Source organism: Macaca thibetana, chromosome 11 (genome assembly GCF_024542745.1).
Source record: "Macaca thibetana thibetana isolate TM-01 chromosome 11, ASM2454274v1, whole genome shotgun sequence".
Taxonomy (NCBI): Eukaryota; Metazoa; Chordata; class Mammalia; order Primates; family Cercopithecidae; genus Macaca; species Macaca thibetana.
In genome coordinates this window covers 44,637,863-44,659,149 of record NC_065588.1, presented here as the reverse complement: position 1 = coordinate 44,659,149, position 21,287 = coordinate 44,637,863, and the positions used below count along the sequence as shown (strand labels likewise).

Below are 21,287 nucleotides of genomic sequence, written 5' to 3'. Positions count from 1 at the left end.
TTAATTAATTAATTTATTTATTTATTTAATAAAGTTTTATTTTTCCAAATGTACAGTTGGTTGGACCTATTCATGCATCTTCACCAGCAGCTGGAGCATCTTTGCCCTTGGTATTTCTGGTGTAAATTACTTGAGCTCTGTGCTTTGAAACCAGTTTGATAAGTCCTTTACTAAGGAGCTCCTGAAGGGCTGCCCTGGCCAGGGAGCCTCGAATCTTCAGTCTCTCAGAGACCACAGCTGGGGTTATAAGTTTATAGTTGGGAACTTCCTTACAGAGTTTGTCGTAGGAAGCTTTGTCAAACAAGACTAAGTTATTGAACTTGTCCCGAACTTTGCCTTTGGACCACTTCTTTTTGGCCTTGCCCCCAGATTTGTTCACTGGGTCTTTGTGTTTCTTGGCCGACTTTCCGGCGTCCTTCTTCTTGTCGTCCTTGGGCGGCATTGCGAAGCTCGGAGAGCAGCAGCGGACACCACAGGCTTCCTAAGATGTCGGACAAAAAGCTCCACCGCTTTCTTTAGTTGGCTATTTTGTGTGTGTATATGGTCCCGCACACCATCTACTCACAGTTCCTTAAGGTGAGAGAAGCTGCTCCCAACTATCCAAAACAAGCAACACACTGCCTGTAGAAAGCACACAGGGTAGCCCATGAAACACAACCCAGCCTAGAAACTACCACCTTTAATTCCACCAGTCAGGTATCTGAAGTCATGTCTCCCTAATTCTACACAGTGGATTCTGTGCAAGAGCATGAAGTAAAAGAAGGAACCAACTGTGTGGTCCCTCTAACCTAAACACTGATTCCCACACCTGGGAAATTTAGATGACGCATTCAATTGGACTGAAACAATCTAGATTTCACACCGCCTGAGGACACTGGTCTAATCCTTATTCTTTGAACATACTGTGTTTTTCTCCCTCTCATCCCCTCTCTTGGATTGCTCATCCTCTTTGTCTGCCCAGATAAGTCCTGCTCATCTTTCAAGGTACTGCTACATTATCCTTCTTCACTGAAGACTCCCCAAACTCTTTCAAATGACTTCTTCCCTCTTAACTACCACAACCACAAAAATTCCTTCTGCAATCTTATATGGCTTTTTCTTTATTTTAAATTAACTTGGCATTAGAGGGTATAATGTGACACAATATTTTTTAAAAAGAAAAAAACTTGGACTTGGAGCTGGAAGATATGGATGCATATCCTAGCTCTTTAGGAGCCATATGACATTAACAAATCCCTTAATATCAGCAGTGTGGCTGTGGGATGGATGTGCCCGCCATCTGACTTCACATTCCTAACATCACATTCCCTTCCTACCAACATCACAGAATTATTGCAAAGTTTCAGAAGAGGTAGATAAGCAAGGGCTACCTAAATATAAGGAATAAATTTACTTTACTTTGAATGTTTCTGTCTTGTCTTTCCAACTAAATAAAAATATCCCCAAGAGCTATAGGCTTTGAACTTCTATGCCCCATGCTGCACCTAACAATATGCTTCATTATATATAGCAGGCATTTAATTAAGCCTGCTTACGTCATTCCTCTCTGGTGAGGAGAGTTTCTCTAGATTCAGAAAGAAACTTCCAGAAGATCAGGAGAAAGGAGCAGAGTGAATTTCAAAGGGTTGGAAATGAAGGGGGCCAAGTAAGGATTAGCTTCTCAGGACCTATTTTGGATACAGTTTAGTTGGGAATAATTCAAAGAATTATTCTAAGAATACTTCAAATTGCCAAGCATATCATACTTTTCCAGAGGGCAATCACATACATTCGGCAGTCACAGGCTAGACAGTGACAGTTTCTTTTAAAAATCAAAACTCCAGGAAGTAGCTTAGACCAGTGCTTTGTTTTTTGTTTTTTTTGTTTTTTTTGTTTTTTTTTTTTTGAGACAGAGTCTCGCTCTGTCGCCCAGGCTGGCGTGCAGTAGTGCAATCTCAATCAGGATCACTCCTGACCTCAAGTGATCCACCCGCCTTGGCCTCCCAAAGTGCTGGGATTACAGGTGTGAGCCACTGCATTAGGCCCGTATTTATTTATTTATTTATTTATTTTTTGGTAGAGACGAGGTTTTGCCATGTTGGCCAGGCTGGTCTCGAACTCTTGGTCTCAAGCAATCCACCCACTTCAGCCTCACAAAGTGCTGGGATTATAGGCATGAGCCACTGTGCCCAGTCAGACCAGTGCTTCTTAAACTTCAATGTGCATATTTAGTACCCTGGGATACTCATAAAGTACAGATTCCAATTCATAGGTCTGAAGATAGGGCTAGAGGTTTTACCTTCTAAGAAGCTTCCATGTAGTTCCATCTGGTTAAAACATAGGTGTGTGTTGAGGGGCAGGGAGAGGGTGGTAGACAATGAGAAGGAAGTAGCAGGAGAAGGGACTGAAAAGGTAGGTAAGGGACGTTGTGAAGGACAACTAATGATAATGACAGAGCTGTAAGTGGTGACACAATAGCAAGTGGTAAAGTTTGGAACCAAACCTAAGTCTACTTAATCCTAAGGCCTAAGTTCTTAAGTACTGTGTTAGGTTTCCTTTTCTCTAGGGTTGACCCTCTCCCTATTATGTAACTCCACCATAGAGCAGGGGCTAGTTTATGTCCATAATCACAGTTCAGAGCTGCTTAGATTCAAGAGTATCTAAAGGTACTCACTGTACCTTTTCCCATCTTTAAAATCAGGGCACAATAATGTGACCCTGAGGATTTACACGGCAGGGGACTACTGCATCAGCACAGGGACAGTGCACTCAGGAAGGATTGCCAGATGGAAAGGCAGGACCACATTGAGCAGGATTTCTCCCATTTGTATAGTCTCTTGGTCTAGCTACCCTTCCTGGTTGCAGAGACCAGTGGCCACAGGATGGGGCAAACACCAGATAAAAAAGAGGCAAAACTGTTTGCTTTGAGAATAAGGAAAAAATGAGTGAAGTCAGACCCTTAAAGTCAGCTGATCCAGAGAAAAATAGACTTGACTGTACATAATGGTATAATCATGAAAGACAAGAACAAAATCAACCAACCATGTTTATTGATGCCCCTGTGATCAGAAGGGAGGTCAAGTAGAAACCTTTGGGAGAAGCCAAAATCAAAGGAAAACAAATAAATGAAAAAAAAATCAAAAACATCAACAGCAAAAAAGCAAACATTTTCATTTATACATATAAAAACATTCATTTTTGTATAGATCTCTGTATATATATGCTGTAAGCAGTAGAGGAATACTTTTTTTTTTTTAATAAGAGCAGGAAACAAATGTCCCACTTGCCACTCAGCTGGCTCAGAGGGCAAGAAAGCTAGCTGACAGATATTTTCCAAATCACCAATCCCTTAAGAGTTCTTTTCTTCCTCTTTGGAAGAAATCTACTTACTAACTCTCTTCTTCTGACATCCCAAAAGGAAAAGATACTTCAGAAAAGTGATCTCTTTAGGAAAAAGTCGGTAAAAACCAGCACCACACCACTAATCCAGAGATACCAACTCCAGCTCCACAAAGGCAAGCCTGAAGTATTTCTTTGAATTTTAATGGTCTAAGATTATAATTCAGAAGTTATCACTTAAAGAGGATGGCATCAACCTTTTGTGAGAAAGAGCAATAGCTCTTAATTTAATGAAGCTTTGTGGGTCAGGGGTGAGAGGGTTGTAGGGAGGAAGAAGGATACTTGGGAATGATGTCTTACCTATATCCTTCTGCTTTGAGTTCCAGAGCAAAATAGTTTTTGTTCTTGGAGGTCTCTAGAGGAACTTGGTTGATTTAAAGAGTAAGCAACATTTAAATGCTAAATTCCAGTAACATCAGAAGTTTCATTAATCTCACTCCCTCATACAGAGTTATACTGATTTAATTTCACCAAGGATAACTCCATGCCAGAGCATAGCAGAATTCAGTAGTATACTGATCTAACGTCAGTCTATCTCACTGCCCCTCCCTGGATCCACAGGCCTCGGATTCCAAGGTCCTGAGTCTTTCTGACTCAATTATCTTTTATAAGGAATCTTTTATTTTATCCTACTCCAGGGATTGCCAGCAAACAACCAGCACACCTTTCCCTTCCCACCAGCCAACTGATGGTCAATATGTGGGTGAAAGCCCTATAGACTCTCCCTGCTGTACACCAAGGAAGTATAAGCAACTAATCTGTGTCCTCTCTCTCCTCACCAGCAATGAGATGGCCCCTCAGAGGCAAAGCCTGTTGCCTCTAACCTAGGACAGGCAAGTGGCAGATTCGGCAGAGAACCCTATCAACAGCGCAGGGAAGCTAATGCTCTGGTCAGAAACCCAGGAGTGGGGAACCCCAGGAACCAAAGAGTGAGTAGAGAACCAAGAAAATGAGGGGGCCGGAGAAAGGGCACATTAAAGTTAGTGTATGGAGTCCTTATCTCACCCCTAGTTGTACATGCTAAGATTGATGAGAATCAGGGCTGGGCGCAGTGGCTCACACCTGTAACCCCAGGACTTTGGGAGGCTGAGGCAGGCAGATCACGAGGCTAGGAGATCGAGACCATCCTGGCCAATATGGTGAAACCCTGTCTCTACTAAAACACAGAAAATTAGCCAGGTGTGGTGGCACAGGCCTGTAGTCCTGGTTACTCAGGAGGCTGAGGCAGGCGAATTGCTTGAACCCAGGAGGTGGAGGTTACAATGAGTTGAGATCACGCCACTATACTCCAGCCTGCTGACAGTGAGACTTTGTCTCAAAAAACAAAAAAAAACCAAAAAAATATATATATATATGTATATATATAAATTTCATAATTAGAAATCTCAGTAACAGAAATAGTAAAATCACTGTAGGGGTTCATAGCAGAATAGAGATTACAGAAGAAAGAGTTGCTGAACAGATAGAAAGTATCCAATCTGAAAAACAGAAGAAAGGCCAGGCACCGTGGCTCATGCCTGTAATCCCAGCACTTTGGGAGGCCAAGGTGAGCAGATCACTTTAGATCAGGTGTTCAAGACCAGCCTGGCCAACATGGTGAAACCCCATCTCTACTAAAAATACAAAAACTGGCCAGCCATGGTGGCCACACACCTGCAGTCCCAGCTACTTGGGAGGCTGAGGCAGGAGCAATCACTTGAACCCGGGAGGTGGAGGTTGCAGTGAGCCGAGAGCTGAGATCGAACTACTGCACTCCAGCCTGGGAGACACAGCAAGACCCTGTCTCAAAAAATTAATAAATAAATAAATAACGGAAGAAAAAAGTTAAAAAAATAATTCTTTTAGAATCAGATTTGACCCAGCAATCCCATTACTGGGTATATACCCAAAGGATTATAAATCATTCTACTATAAAGACACATGCACACATATGTTAACTGCAGCACTACTCACAATAGCAAAGACTTGGAACCAAACCAAATGTCCATCAGTAATAGACTGGATAAAGAAAATGTGGCACATAATACCACAGAATACTATGCAGCCATAAAAACAATGAGTTAATGTCCTTTGCAGGGACATGGATGAAGCTGGAAACCATTATTCTCAGCAAACTATCACAAGAACAGAAAACCAAACACCGCATGTTCTCACTCATAACTGGGAGTTGAACAATGAGAACACGTGGACATAGGGAGGGGAACATCACATACCGGGGCCCATTGGGGGATTGGGGATTAGGGGAGGGATAACATTAGGAGAAATACCTAATGTAGGAGATGAGTTGATGAGTGCAGCAAACCACCATGGCACGTGTATACCTATGTAACAAAACTGCATGTTCTGCACATGTTCCCCAGAACTTAAAGTATAATTAAAAAAAAAAAAAAGAATCAGAGACCTCTGAGATAGTATTTTTAAAAAAACACGTTTGTGTTACAAAAGTTCCAGAAGGAGAGGAGAAAGACATTGGAATAGAAAAAAAAATACATATTTTAATAAATAATGGTTGAAAACTTCCCAAATTTGGTAAAAGGCATAAACTTACAGATCCATGAAGTAGAGCAAAACCAAAATATATCAATTTAAAAGAAAACCACAGTCAGACTACAAAATCAAACTGTGTAAGATAACTGGGAAAAGACATGGAAAAAAAAAACAACTCTGAAGCAGACAAATAAGTATGATAAGATTCAAATGATTGCATTGAGGCCAGAAATAAGAGGAACATTTAAAAAATGTCTAGTAGAACATTTAAAAAATGGTCTACATGGCTTGTAAAATCTCTTCTATGGGTTGTAATTTGAATACGGTATTTCCATACAACTGGATAAGCAATTGTACACACACAAAAAAGGAGATACTGAATAATTCAGTAAAGCTTAATGCCTTCTCTGCATGAAAAAGATTAGAAAGCAAAAGAAAAGGCCTTACAATTCTCTAGGGAAGCGATTCTCAGAATACTGTCCTTATACTCAAGGAAACCAAACCCTTTGGAGGAAATAACACAAAGTCAAAACTATTTTCATAATAATTCTAAGACGTTACCCACCTATGTTGACATTTACACTGATGGCACAAAACCAATAGTGGGCAAAATTCTGGCCTCCTAGCAAAAATCACTGTATTCTTCATCACCACACACACTCACAGGGAAGAAGAGAAGAAAAGCAAGTTTAATTTTCAATATCTTTGATGAAGCAATAAAAAGTATTAATTGTACTAAATTTCAACTTTTGAGTACTGCCTTCATCTGAAAAATCACAGTTCAGTGGGAAGATGCCACCTAAAAAGTCTAAGATCCTTGCCCCAAATGGACTGTGAGAACTAAAAGAGGGTATGTTTGAGTTCTCACTGCTCTGAATTTCAAGATTTACAGTCGGACTCACAGTATGGCAGTTGTTTATCTGTTCTTAACTAGCATTTGGTCTGCTCAGGACCCTCCCTGTCACCAAACGGGAAATGCAAGGAAGGAAGGGTTGGCTGCTGGGCTGCTGACAAGCTAATCACAGGACTCAGTGACCTTCAATGAAGAGGCCTTTACTGGACTCATCTCAGTGAAACCTGCCCAGGAATGAGACACAGGAGAACTACCAACATGGTATCATCCAGGCATCATATGGACAAACTCCGTTTGATCTCTTGGTTAGAGAAAAAAGATGAGTTGATGACAGAAGATGAAATTCCCCAAGTACCTGTTCATATTTGTAGGTTCTACTTAAAAATCAAAGGGTCAAATCTTAAGTAGGACATTTTTAGGTAAGACATAAAAGTTAACACAATTGCACAAAAACAGAAATAAGTTATCTTAGAGAAACACTCAATGAATATCATCAGTGCAAGATGTAACTTTATTCAACACAAGAAAATTTGAACTGGTGAATTTTCTGCTCTGCATATAACTAATATGAAAAATGCTTCAGTAGTAACTCTTAATTTCTGAGGTACATGTGAACACAAAACGGAGAGAAACCTTACAAATATAAGGACTGCAGAAGGCCTTCAGTTACCACTCATCCCTTTGGATACACATTATAATTCACAAACACAATGATTGTAAGTAGCATTTTCAAGTCTTTAGCATTAGATCTGTCCTTAGAGAAGAGAATACTGAGGAGAATCTCTATAAATGTGATTGATACAGAAAAGTTTTCAGCATAAGTTCCACTCCCATTGTGTTCATGAGAATTTACACTGGGGAAAAACCCTGTAACTGTCATGATTATATTGGAAAAATATTCAGGGAACACTCACTTTTGATGTACACATGAAAGCTCAAACTTCCATTTCATAATCAATTTGGAAAGGTTTTCCCTTACTGTGTACAAGAGAATACAAAATAGAATGCAAAGACTGTGGGAAAGCCTTTAGTATTACTTCATCCCTTAGAAAACACGAGAAACCACACTAGTGAAAAGCCCTATGAATGTAATCAGTGTGAAAAATCCTTCCAATATAATCCTTCATTTACTGCACATAAGAGTATATAATGGGGAAAATCCCTATGAATGTGGAAAAGCATGTATTGATCTTTAATCTGTTAGGCACATGAGACAATTTATATTAGACATCTTATGAATGTAGCCAATGAGTAGGGGACAATTTCTCTATCCTTAGGTAACCAATGAGCAGTTGCAGCAAAGAGAAACACTTCGAATGCCATCAGTGTGAGTGAGCCTTTCATTGTGCACAAGACAAATCACACAACAGGAATATATAAGCAATGGGTATCCTTCATCCATTGGAGAAGAATCTTTTAATATAATCAGCAAGGCTGGATTCACGGACATGTTACTACACAGGGCTTCAAGCTTGGGTTTTAATGCTGAAGTTGCTGTCTTACAATTCTTAATTTATTTTTGAATTCGTGTTTTGTAAGTGAAGTCTTATGGAACAATGTAACATGTACTAGAAGCCTTAAAGCTCATGCTACCTCCCCCATTACTGGGGAAAGATTCTATGTAACCATATACACAAGAGCTCTAAAATTATTTTTACAGATAAATAGTATACAAAAATTTTTTTTGATGCTAATATATACAAGTATGCCAAATAGAGACACAGCCTTCTTTACAAATCCTAAAATAAATAAACTCATGGATCCATGGACTTAGGCTAGAAATATGAATCATGTAACAATACTGCAACCACAAGCCTGCTACAAAACTTAACAGATAAAAGAGTTAACTTTAACAAAGCACCTAAATTGGTTCAGAAATTATACTCTTTAAAACAGAGAATTCTATTAATACACTGTGCTACATAAACATTGATCTAGCACTAGCTGCCACAGGATGACAGCAAGTCCTGGAAACAAATCCCACATATTTCAACCCCCACCTCCATCACCACCAGAAGCAAATCTGTCCCTCAAAAAACCAAATGGCTCTGCTATAATAGCAGCTTTGATGGGCCAATACTTCAAAGGACAACTCCAACTTAAAATCAACCCAACATTTTTGCTATATGGAAATATTTGGTAAGTTTTTCCTCTAACACTGGATTCCTGTTCACTTATCAGCTCCCATATTTCTCAGACTTCAGAAACATTGAGATGTTCTTTCTCCACCACTCATTTCTAATTTCCCTTTTTGGATGCTTGGGAAATACTTGCCTTCATCATACTTGTCCCACTGTCTTATATGCTGCTTTCTTAAACCATCAAAAGAATAAATAAAATTTAGTTTCTAATTATGTTTTAAACTATTTTAAAAACCAATGGGGAAAATGTCTCTAGGGCTTCTATGAAGCTTTTGGAGAGAAAAATGTATTTTTAAGCATTAGAAAAAAGTTGAATTTCAGGACTAGTATCTGAAGGCCTTAATTAACCAGAAGAGGGTAAAATCTCCTTCATCTCATGTCTTAGAATTCTAAAATATGACTTTCTAGAAGACAAGGATCAGGCTACATGTGATTTACTTTACAAAGTGTCTGTTTTGTTGAGAATTATTATTTTGACGCTTTATAAACTTTCAGATACAGTTGCTACTTTCTCCTAGTCCACTAGTTGCTTACATATAGCCATTCTTCATAAGCCTGTCACCTAAATGGGTCTTTTCTCCATGATGCGTTTGCCTTAAAATCCCTAAGACACAAGTACCAAGTCTCTTCATCATGCACCAATAATAACAGCAATGCCTACAGTTGGATAAAACTGAAGAAGGTATCCCTAGTCCTAAAAACTTCGAAATAATATGTTAGATAAACAATTCTGTCCTGTCTGCAACTCCTGAACTTCAACAGTTATTTTTCTTTTTAAATAATAGTTATGTCCTACTTTTCTGACTCATTAATATAAGTGCATTGAATAGAATGTAGAAAATACAAAAAGTGCTACAGACCAGGGGTCTCCAACCTCCAGGCCCCCAAACGGTACCTGTCAGAAACCAGGTAGCACACCAGGTGGTGGGCAGCCAGCATTACCTCCTGAGTTCTGCCTCCTGTCAGATCAGCGGTGGCATTAGATTCTCACAGGGTCAGCACCCTATTGTGAACTGCTCATGTGAGGGATCTAGGCTGCCCACTCCTTATGAGACTCTAATGCCTGATGATGACTATCATCCTGAAACCATCTCCCCAACCCCCACGTCCATGGAAGAACTGTCTTCCACAAAACTGGTCCCTGGTGCCAAAAAGGTTGGGGACCGCTGCTACAGACTAGGAAAATAAAGTGTGCATATTCCTAAGGCCTTATCAATGAAATCACTTACTCTGAAAAAATTAAGGAAGACCTTTTTTAGAAAGAGAAAAAAAGTGAGAGAAGGGAGAGAGCCCCCAAATGAGTTAAGACTGCAAGGAGGATTGCTCCTCTTATAGTTACCAAAACGTAGGGGCTTTTCACTTCTTAAAAGAAAGGGAAAACTTCCCAAAGAAAACGGAATACACAGCACATCCTCTGCTTATTCCATCTTCCTTCTGTTCACTTTACCTGCACTGATTGTATAATGGGTCTTTTTCCACCTCTTCCATTTTTAGGAAAACGTTTGTCTTCAGAAAACCTCCATTCCCAGTTCTTCTGAAAACAAAAATTAAGAATTATTTAAAAGATTAAGAATTTTTAAAAATTCTTAATCTTTCCCACCCTAGAAGTGTGGGCTCATAACAGGAAGACCTCATAGTGACATGGGCAGAAGGCCCCAGGGGAGTTGGAGGTGCCCTCAGGAGGCCAGGGGAGTCCCAAAATCACACAGTAGCTCACGGTGCTGGGGAATCTCCTTTTCAGAGATGGGTGAGCCACCCTTCCACTCTTCCAGAGCTGCCCGGACAGAGAAAGGTAGGGGACGGGCCTTGAGACTCAGGAAAGCACATGCTAAACGGCACAGAAGCCCAAGGATTAGGGTGCTGCTTCCATCCAAGAAGAAAAACAAAACAAAACATAACCAAAAGCCAAAAAACTGAAATTCTCCTCCCAGCAGTCTCCGCGCGGTGGGAAGCAAGCCCGTTGGCCGAGAGAGCCGCCGTTCTCCTGGTTCCGCCCCACCGCGGTCCCGTCTTATTTCCGGAGGTGGGAGAGAAATGGCTCCTGAGACCCTTGCTGGGGATAGTTACTGAAAGGGGCACTTCTTTTTTTTACAGCCCATAAAGAGCACTTTCCCGTAAGGAGAAGCAGAATAACAAAAAAGACAAATTGTCAAAGGGCAAAATGTGCGGCGCATTTGGAAAGGCCCCCGGAGTGAAGGGAACACAAAGGGGATGACTTCTGCGAGGTTGAGGATTGATACTGGCCAAATCGATGCCTGAGACTTTTGGAGTTGAGAAGGAGATGCTAACCAAAGGACTAGGCTGGGTAGAGAACAGGAAGCAAGACGTTTAGTTAGAAGGAATGGCATAGGCAGAGACAGCCTTTCTCCACCATACAATGCAGATTTTTTATTTTATTTTGAGACAGGATCTCCGTCTGTTACCAAGGCTGGAGTGCAGTGGTGCCATCACGAGTCACTGCAGCAGCCTTGACCTCCCCCAGCTCAGGCGATTCTTCCACCTCAGTTCCCCGGGTAGCCGGGACTACAGGCGCGCGCCACTACAGCTGGCTATTTTTTTTTTTAATGTAGAGATATGGTCTCCCTGTGTTGCCCAGGCTGCTTTGGAACTCCTGGGGGCAAGTGATCCTCCTGCCTAGGCCTTCCAAAGTGTTGTGATTACAAACGTGAGTTACCTGTCTGGCCCAGGATCTGGAATTTTTGCTGTTAACACTCTAGGTAATCAGAGAGAGAGAGAGAGAGGGAGAGAGAGAGAGATTTCATGTATTTATTTATTTATTTTGTTGCTGAGGCCAAGATTTTGCCACGTTGCCTCAAGGTCGTCTCAAATTCCTGGCCTCAGCAGTCCTTCCCCATGGTCTCCCAAAGTGCTGGGATTACAGGCGTGAGCCACCAGGCCCGGCCCAGATTTCTGAATAATTAAGAAAGAATTCTTTTTCCCTCCCTCTATCCATAGGCAAGGGCTTCCTCTCTTCTGACAATCTTTCCTGCTACAAGCTCTCTGTTTAGCATGCCTAGGGAGTGGCACTGAGTGTTCAGGCTTTCTCTTTACTTTATTCAGCCCATCATCAAGTTTTTAGCTAGCTATATTATTAAAATTAATTCCCAATATTACTGCTAGTTTATGCCTTAAAATGTGCAAATGATAAACATAACAAAATGCTTGTAAGTACAAATATATCCTCAGGGGAATTTCAGTTTTGTTTTCTCATGGTGGGACCTAATTATCAAACTTTGTTCGTTGGAAACATCTGAAAGGTTTAAAAATCACATCGGGCCGGGCATGGTGGTTCATGCCTGTAATCCCAACACTTTCGGAGGCCGAGGCAGGCAGATCACTTGAGCTCAGGAGTTTGAGACCAGCCTGGGCAACATGGTGAAACCCCATCTCTACAACAACAACAAAAATACAAAAAATTAGCTGCTCGTGATGGCATGTGGTCCCAGCCACTCGGGAGGCTGAGGTGGGAAGATCACTTGAGCCCAGGAGGTGGAGGTTGCAGTGAGCCGAGATCATACCACTGCACTCCGGCCTGGGTGACAGAGTGAGACCCCATCTCAAAATAAAGCAAAACAAAACAAAAAACAGATTGCTGGGCCCTACCTGAAAAGTTTCTGATTTAGTAGGTTTAGGGTGAGGCTCAATAGTTTGCAATTTTAACAAATTTCCAGATGATGCTGCTGTTCTGATGACCACACTTTGAGAACTACTGGTCTAGCATACCTAATAATAATAGGTAGCATTTACTGAAGTTTCTGCAGTCTGTTAAAGGAGTGGTTGACTTAACATGCAATTCTTATCAATACCATAACAGATAGGGGATAATATTTCTATCTTATAGGAGGAAACCTGGCTGAGGATAATGACTGAGATTACTTACTGTGAGAGAAGGCTGCTGAAGTTTAGAAAAACACACCGATCCACCATCAGGCGGGCCACCGGCTTCACATTCTTCTTTTATCTAAAAAGTAAGCAGGAATAGAATGTTATGTGCTATGGTTTTAAAATACCTTTGCTAAACAGAGTGTTCTCTCGGGTAATGGTTTTGGGCAAATAATTTCACCTCTGCAAGTCTTAGTGTCCTCAAAATGGGGGACAGATTGGACTACTGTAGTTAGGCCATCAAGAGCCCTAACCTGTTACTATTTTCCCCCATTGGGTCCCATGTTTTGAACGATTTTTATTTTTATTTACTATTTTATTTTATTTTATTTTATTTTTATTTTATTTATTTTATTTTATTTTATTTTAGAGACACAGTCTCGCTCTGTCTCGCAGGCTGGAGTGCAGTGGTGCGATCTCGGCTCACTGCAAGCTCCGCCTCCTGGTTCATGCCATTCTCCTGCCTCAGCCTCCCCAGTAGCTGGGACTACAGGCACCTACCACCATGCTCAGCTAATTTTTTGTATATTTTAGTAGAGACCGGGTTTCACCGTGTTAGCCAGGATGGTCTCGATATCCTGACCTCATGATCCACCTACCTTGGCCTCCCAAAGTGGAACAATTTTTATTATATTAGCCAAAGACGTTTTTGTTAGCATAAGATAACCATGGTTGCCACCCTGAGTTGGTATTTCAGCCAAAAACAAAGAAACAAAGTTTTATTTAGCATGCACAAACTTAGGTCACTATGTGATTTCTCTTAGAACACTGAAATATTGAGAGTTGTTTATGAATGCCTAGAGGTTTGTAGACCACAGGCTCGACACAATAGAAGTGGTTTGTTTTCAAGGTTCTTTCTTGTAATACTAAATGCATCTGTAAGACTCAGTGCTGATGTAAGGTGTGGAAACTTGTACCACAGCAGTCATCATTGCCTTGACCAGTGCTTGAGTATGTGGGATAACACCTTCGATGCCTCTGTTTCTATACTTTTGCCAAGAGATGAAATAGGAATGAGAAGTTGAAATGGAGTTCAGGAAAATGAGGTTCTGTTTAATACCAACACACTGCTGTTCCTTTCATTATTAATGTCTGTTAATTGTGTGGGGCTCTTTCTATGATATTACATTCTCTGTATTTTTATATTTTCAAGTATTTCACTGTGGATAAATTTAACTTTCTCTCTTTTAAGATAGATAATGCTCTGTTTGCCATTGGATATGGCCTGTTGTTATTGCCAGCGGTAGTAGCCTAAGTATTGGTATTCCCATTTCATTCCTTGGCAAAAGTATAAAAACAGAAGCATTGAAGGTGTTATCCCACTGACTCAATACAAAATCCATACATTTTTCGTGTAAAATAATTCTTGCACTATCCTCAAAATGCAAGAGGAGTTGAGAAAAAAGACATATTTTTAAGGAAGAAATTGACTGTACTACATATCACGTATTTGAGATAACCATTTGCCCAAATAAGCATAATGGCCGCATTAAACAGGAAAACTGTGTTAGGCCCTTATAAAACAATCAAGGGCAGGGACCATCCATTTGTTCTTTTTTGCCTTCAAGACTTTAAAAGACTAGTAGACTACAAATGATAATATTACCTCATGTTATTGAGCCCTTATGAGTTGTTTTCAATAACATCATTCACAGACTGAGGCCTCCATCCCAGAGAGGTCTGTGCCACCATGTCACTAACTCCAACACAGTGACTGGGTCCTAATCAAGAACCCTTTATGAAATTGCTCACTGGCTCTTTTCTGGATCAGACCATAGCAAGTATCCTTGATAATTCACACCATTCAAAAGTGCTGGATGAGAAGTCTGAATACAATGCATCTCACTGTTGGAAATTTTCTATTCTAACTATTAATGTAGCAGACTACCTTCTTTTGATTATCAGGCAGACGTAAAATGCCATCAACAAAACAGAGTGCTTTTATGTGTTATCACTATCAATTGATATGCAAAGAAATAATTGAGATAAGGGTGTTACATCTTCTTGGGAACCCACTATGTGAAGGATATATCCTGTGAGGTGCTATGGACAGGTAACTAATACTTTCACAGACTAAATACAAATACTTTTACAAACGAAATGAAATCTTAATTATCTGCAGAGCAACATAGGCAAAATCTATATAGTTGTAGAATAAATGGCGAGGTAACCAAATTGGTATTGTTGATACCATTTTTAATATCCTTAATTGATTCACCTTGAGTATCGCCAGGCCGGCCTTGGTTGTAACCTTTTCCTTGTTCCCTCTTGTATTCCACTGGTCCCTGAAATCACCTTCTCCTTAACCCCTCCCCGATGAAAAACCAGCTAATTTTCTAGAAACCCTTCCATTCTAAATAGAAGAATACGTTTTATCATTCAGTGATAGAATTAGTCACTTCTCAAGACTTCCTCTTTATTTGGATTCCCAAACTTAATTCAGCTACTGATTGGTGTTTTAATTGATTGAATAAAAGAAGGGCATACTCTTACCAAAATTTAATTATACCATTTATTATTAGACTCACTATGTTATAATAAATTTCTTTTTTTATTTACTTAAGTATTGAAAAGTTATATTAGGCAAAATATGATCTAATAAATAATTCTACTAAAAGTATTACTGGTGGAGGGTGTCCAGGTTCTTGGCATTTTGAACGAAGAATTGGACAAAATGCACAAATAATGCAACAAAAGAAAAGCACAGATTTATTTAAAAGAAAGTACATGCCACAGAGTGGGAGCAGGCTTGAGCAAGCAGCTTATGAGCACTAGTTACAGAATTTTCTGAGGTTTAAATACCCTCTAGAGGTGTCCCATTGGTTACTTGGTGTATGCCCTATGCAAATGAAGAGGATGAAGTGAGCTTACAAGGTTATTTACTTGGTGTACACCCTATACAAATGAAGAGGATGTTTCCTGTCATAGCTGAAGTGAAGTTACAAAGTTACTTACTTGGGCATAGAAAGTTGGGGTTTTTTCCATTTGATTTAGTTCTAGGAAGTCCTTAGGCTCACTGCCTCCAGACCCTATTCTCCTGCCTCAATAGGATAACAGAGGAAAATTGCTAAATCAAAGAAATATTTACTGGTGGGAAACACACAGGATGTGAAATCTTTTTATGTGACCTTTCTTGTTAGTGCAACAAACATTTCCAGATACAGATATTCCCAGACCTTGGCTTCCACTAGTCCTTGGTGACAAGAACAACGTCTTCATCATTTAGGAAATGTTTGGGAATGAAAAGTGCAAGGATGTGTGTCACTGTTACCTCTAAGGTCGTTGTGAGGGTAGATGAGAAAATGTGTGTCAAGCATTTAGTGTAGTGCCTGGAATATAGTAAACCAATGAATAAATGTCAGATGTATTAGCTACACAGCCCGTGACAAGTTACTCAGCTTTCTTATCTATAAAATTGAGGTACTAATACCAGCCTGGCAGGGTTGTCATGACATTAGTAATGATTTATAATAAACTGTCAAAAACTGGCCCTGGTACCTAATATGTATCTAATAAGCAATTTAAAATAATTTAATAATACATCTTATTTACCATTTTAAAAGTAAGATGATTAGATGGGTTAGCATTTCCAACTTTATAGCTGAATAACCATGAAGCTTTGTAATACCTAATAAACACAGTACCTCTTTTCCACAACGAAGTGTTCTCATGTGTCACAAAGCTGGTCAAAGACTGAGTCTCTGATGGGCCATTTAGTGACTAATGAATAAGAGGTTAAAAAATGTAATGAATAAGCAAGTCCAAGTAGGCCTACATGGTAAAGAGGAGTCCGAACAGGACTTACACATAAATCAAGATTACGGTCTGATAAGGATCAGGCTCCAAGTGAAATCACCACATAGACTTTGAAGTGGTTTTATAGAGAAGAGTAAGAATGAGGGCTTCTGTGGGTCCACTGTAGGAGTTTAGTGTATAACACTGTGATGACATGTAAGATTGATGTTAGGAAGTTTTGAATATACTCAAGAGTTTAGAACCAATTAGAAGATATAAGCAAAGCACAGCTGCTATAATATGATTGGATCCAGACAGTATTAAAACTAGATTGGTGGTATATCACTAGAAGAGTGAGAAAATGGTGCAGATTTCATTTGAGTTTTACTTTTAACCCTTATGAGATAATAATAATAATAATAAATATAACAATCAATCTTCTTGAGTGATTAATATGTCCAAAGGTCACTTATTTTACAATTATTCATTTAACTGATATTTCTTAAGCACCAAGTATGTGTTAACAGACATTACTCTAATTGAGAATAGGATAGATAACAAGTCAGACAAGATTCCTGCTGTTATTTGGCATATTTTCTTTTTTTAAAATTTATTTTATTTTATTTTTTATTATTATTATACTTTAAGTTCTAGAGTACATGTGGATAACATGCAGTTTTGTTACATATGTATACTTGTGCCATGTTGGTGTGCTGCACCCATCAACTCGTCAGCACCCATCAACTCGTCCTTAACATCCGGTATAACTCCCAGTGCAATCCCTCCCCCCTCCCCCCTCCCCATGATAGGCCCCGGTGTGTGATGTTCCCCTTCACTAGTCCAAGTGATCTCATTGTTCATTTCCCACTTATAACTGAGAACATGCGGTGTTTGGTTTTCTGTTCTTGCAATAGTTTACTGAGAATGATGGTTTCCAGCTGCATCCATGTCCCTACAAAGGACACAAACTCATCCTTTTTTATGGCTGCATAGTATTCCATGGCGTATATGTGCCACATTTTCTTAATCCAGTCTGTCACTGATGGACATTTGGGTTAATTCCAAGTCTTTGCTATTGTGTATAGTGTTGCAATAAACATACGTGTGCATGTGTCTTTATAGCAGCATGATTTATAATCCTTTGGGTATATACCCAGTAATGGGATGGCTGGGTCATATGGTACTTCTAGTTCTAGATCCTTGAGGAATTGCCATACTGTTTTCCATAATGGTTGAACTAGTGTAAAAGTGTTCCTATTTCTCCACATCCTCTCCAGCACCTGTTGTTTCCTGACTTTTTAATGATTGCAATTCTAACTGGTGTGAGATGGTATCTCATTGTGGTTTTGATTTGCATTTCTCTGATGGCCAGTGATGATGAGCATTTTTTCATGTGTCTGTTGGCTGTATGCATGTCTTCTTTTGAGAAATCTCTGTTCATATCCCTTGACCACTATTTGATGGGGTTGTTTTTTTCTTGTAAATTTGTTTGAGTTCTTTGTAGGTTCTGGATATTAGCCTTTGTCAGATGAGTAGATTGCAAAAAATTTCTCCCGTTCTGTAGGTTGCCTGTTCACTCTGATGGTAGTTTCTTTTGCTGTGCAGAAGCTCTTTATTTTAATTAGATCCCATTTGTCAATTTTGGCTTTTGTTGCCGTTGCTTTTGGTGTTTTAGACATGAAGTCCTTGCCCATGCCTCTGTCCTGAATGGTATTCCCTAGGTTTTCTTCTAGGGTTTTTATGGTATTAGATCTAACATTTAAGTCTCTAATCCATCTTGAATTAATTTTCATATAAGGAGTAAGGAAAGGATCCAGTTTCAGCTTTCTACTTATGGCTAGCCAATTTTCCCAGCACCATTTATTAAATAGGGAATCCTTTCCCCATTTCTTGTTTTTGTCAGGTTTGTCAAAGATCAGATGGCTATAGATGTGTGGTATTATTTCTGAGGGCTCTGTTCTGTTCCATCGGTCTATATCTCTGTTTTGGTACCAGTACCATGCTGTTTTGGTTACTGTAGCCTTGTAGTATAGTTTGAAGTCAGGTAGCGTGATGCCTCCAGCTTTGTTCTTTTGACTTAGGATTATCTTGGCAATGCGGGCTCTTTTTTGGTTCCATATGAACTTTAAAGCAGTTTTTTCCAATTCTGTGAAGAAAGTCATCGGTAGCTTGATGGGGATGGCATTGAATCTATAAATTACCTTGGGCAGTATGGCCATTTTCACGATATTGATTCTTCCTATCCATGAGCATGGTATGTTCTTCCATTTGTTTGTGTCCTCTTTTATTTCACTGAGCAGTGGTTTGTAGTTCTCCTTGAAGAGGTCCTTCACATCCCTTGTAAATTGGATTCCTGGGTATTTTATTCTCTTTGAAGCTATTGTGAATGGAAGTTCATTCATGATTTGGCTCTCTGTTTGTCTGTTACTGGTATATAAAAATGCTTGTGATTTTTGCACATTAGTTTTGTATCCTCAGACTTTGCTGAAGTTGCTTATCAGATTAAGGAGCTTTGGGGCTGAGATGATGGGGTTTTCTAAACATACAATCATGTCATCTGCAAACAGGGACAATTTGACTTCTTCTTTTCCTAACTGAATACCTTCTATTTCTTTCTCTTGCCTGATTGCCCTAGCCAGAACTTCCAACACTGTTAAATAGGAGTGGTGAGAGAGGGCATCCCAGTCTTGTGCCAATTTTCAAAGGGAATGCTTCCAGTTTTTGCCCATTCAGTATGATATTGGCTGTGGGTTTGTCATAAATAGCTCTTATGATTTTGAGATACGTTCCATCAATACCGAATTTATTGAGAGGTTTTAGCATGAAGGGGTGTTGAATTTCGTCAGAGGCCATTTCTGCATCTATTGAGATAATCATGTGGTTTTTGTCTTTGGTTCTGTTTATATGCTGGATTGCGTTTATTGATTTGCATATGTTGAACCAGCCTTGCATCCTAGGGATGAAGCCCACTTGATCATGGTGGATAAGCTTTTTGATGTGCTGCTGGATTCGGTTTGCCAGTATTTTATTGAGGATTTTTGCATCGATGGTCATCAGGGATATTGGTCTAAAATTCTCTTTTTTGTTGTGTCTCTGCCAGGCATTGGTTTCAGGATGATGTTGGCCTCATAAAATGAGTTAGGGAGGATTCCCTCTTTTTCTATTGATTGGAATAGTTTCAGGAGAAATGGTACCAGCTCCTCCTTGTACCTCTGGTAGAATTCAGCTGTGAATCCATCTGGTCCTGGACTTTTTTTCGTTGGTAGGCTATTAATTATTGCCTCAGTTTCAGAGCCTGCTCTTGGTCTCTTCAGGGATTCAACTTCTTCCTGGTTTAGTCTTGGGAGAATGTAAGTGTCCAGGAAGTTATCCGTTTCTTCTAGATTTTCTAGTTTATTTGCGTAGAGGTGTTTATAGTATTCTCTGATGGTAGTTTGTATTTCTGTGGGGTCGGTGGTGATATCCCCTTTATCATTTTTTATTGCATCTATTTGATTCTTCTCTCTTTTATTCTTTCATAGTATTGCTAGCGGTCTATCAATTTTGTTGATCCTTTCAAAAAACCAACTCCTGGATTCATTGATTTTTTGGAAGGTTTTTTGTGTCTCTATCTCCTTCAGTTCTGCTCTGATCTTAGTTATTTCTTGCCTTTTGCTAGCTTTTGAATGTGTTTGCTCTTGCTTCTCTAGTTCCTTTAATTGTGATGTTAGAGTGTCAATTTTAGATCTTTCCTGCTTTCTCTTGTGGGCATTTAGTGCTATAAATTTCCCCTACACACTGCTTTAAATGTGTCCCAGAGATTCTGGTATGTTGTATCTTTGTTCTCATTTGTTTAAAAGAACATCTTTTTTCTGCCTTCATTTCATTATGTACCCAGTAGTCATTCAGGAGCAGGTTGTTCAGTTTCCATGTAGTTGAGTAGTTTTGATTGAGTTTCTTAGTCCTGAGTTCTAGTTTGATTGCAGTGTGGTCTGAGAGACAGTTTGTTACAATTTCTGTTCTTGTACATTTGCTGAGGAGTGCTTTACTTCCAATTATGTGGTCAATTTTGAAATAAGTGTGATGTGGTGCTGAGAAGAATGTATATTCTGTTGAATTGGGGTGGAGAGTTCTGTAGATGTCTATTAGGTCCGCTTGGTGCAGAGATGAGTTCAATTCCTGGATATCCTTGTTAACTTTCTGTCTCGTTGATCTGTCTAATGTTGACAGAGGGGTGTTGAAGTCTCCCATTATTATTGTATGGGAGTCTAAGTCTCTTTGTAAGTCTCTAAGGACTTGGTTTAGGAATCTGGGTGCTCCTGTATTGGGTGCATATATATTTAGGATAGTTAGCTCTTCCTGTTGAATGGATCCCTTTACCATTATGTAATGGCCTTCTTTGTCTCTTTTGATCTTTGATGGTTTAAAGTCTGTTTTATTAGAGACTAGGATTGCAACCCCTGCTTTTTTTGTTCTCCATTTGCTTGGTAGATCTTCCTCCATCCCTTTATTTTGAGCCTATGTATGTCTCTGCATGTGAGATGAGTCTCCTGAGTACAGCAAACTGATGGATCTTGACTCTTTATCCAATTTGCCAGTCTGTGTCTTTTAATTGGAGCATTTAGTCCATTTACATTTAAGGTTAATATTGTTATGTGTGAACTTGATCCTGTCATTGTGATATTAACTGGTTATTTTGCTCGTTAGTTGATGCAGTTTCTTCCTAGCATCAATGGTCTTTACATTTTGACCTGTTTTTGCAATGGCTGGTACCAGTTGTTTCTTTCCATGTTTAGTGCTTCCTTCTGAGTCTCTTGTAGGGCAGGCCTGGT

General features: G+C 39.6%; 1 protein-coding gene across 1 annotated transcript; it reads right to left on the bottom strand.

Moving 5' to 3' along the window:
• Positions 1-23: 23 nt before the first annotated feature.
• LOC126930199 (40S ribosomal protein S25-like) lies at positions 24-10,384 on the bottom strand. Its single transcript, XM_050746977.1, has 2 exons — positions 10,307-10,384; positions 24-621 (listed from the first exon to the last, which is right to left on the bottom strand). Exon 2 carries the CDS (start codon positions 440-442, stop codon positions 71-73), a length of 372 nt encoding a protein of 123 aa, XP_050602934.1. The 5' UTR covers positions 443-621; positions 10,307-10,384; the 3' UTR covers positions 24-70.
• Between the last annotated feature and the right edge of the window lie 10,903 nt (positions 10,385-21,287).

Coding starts and splice junctions, on each gene's coding strand:
- LOC126930199 (XM_050746977.1), bottom strand. CDS start 442: ATGCCGCCCAAGGACGACAAGAAGAAGGACGCCGGAAAGTCGGCCAAG.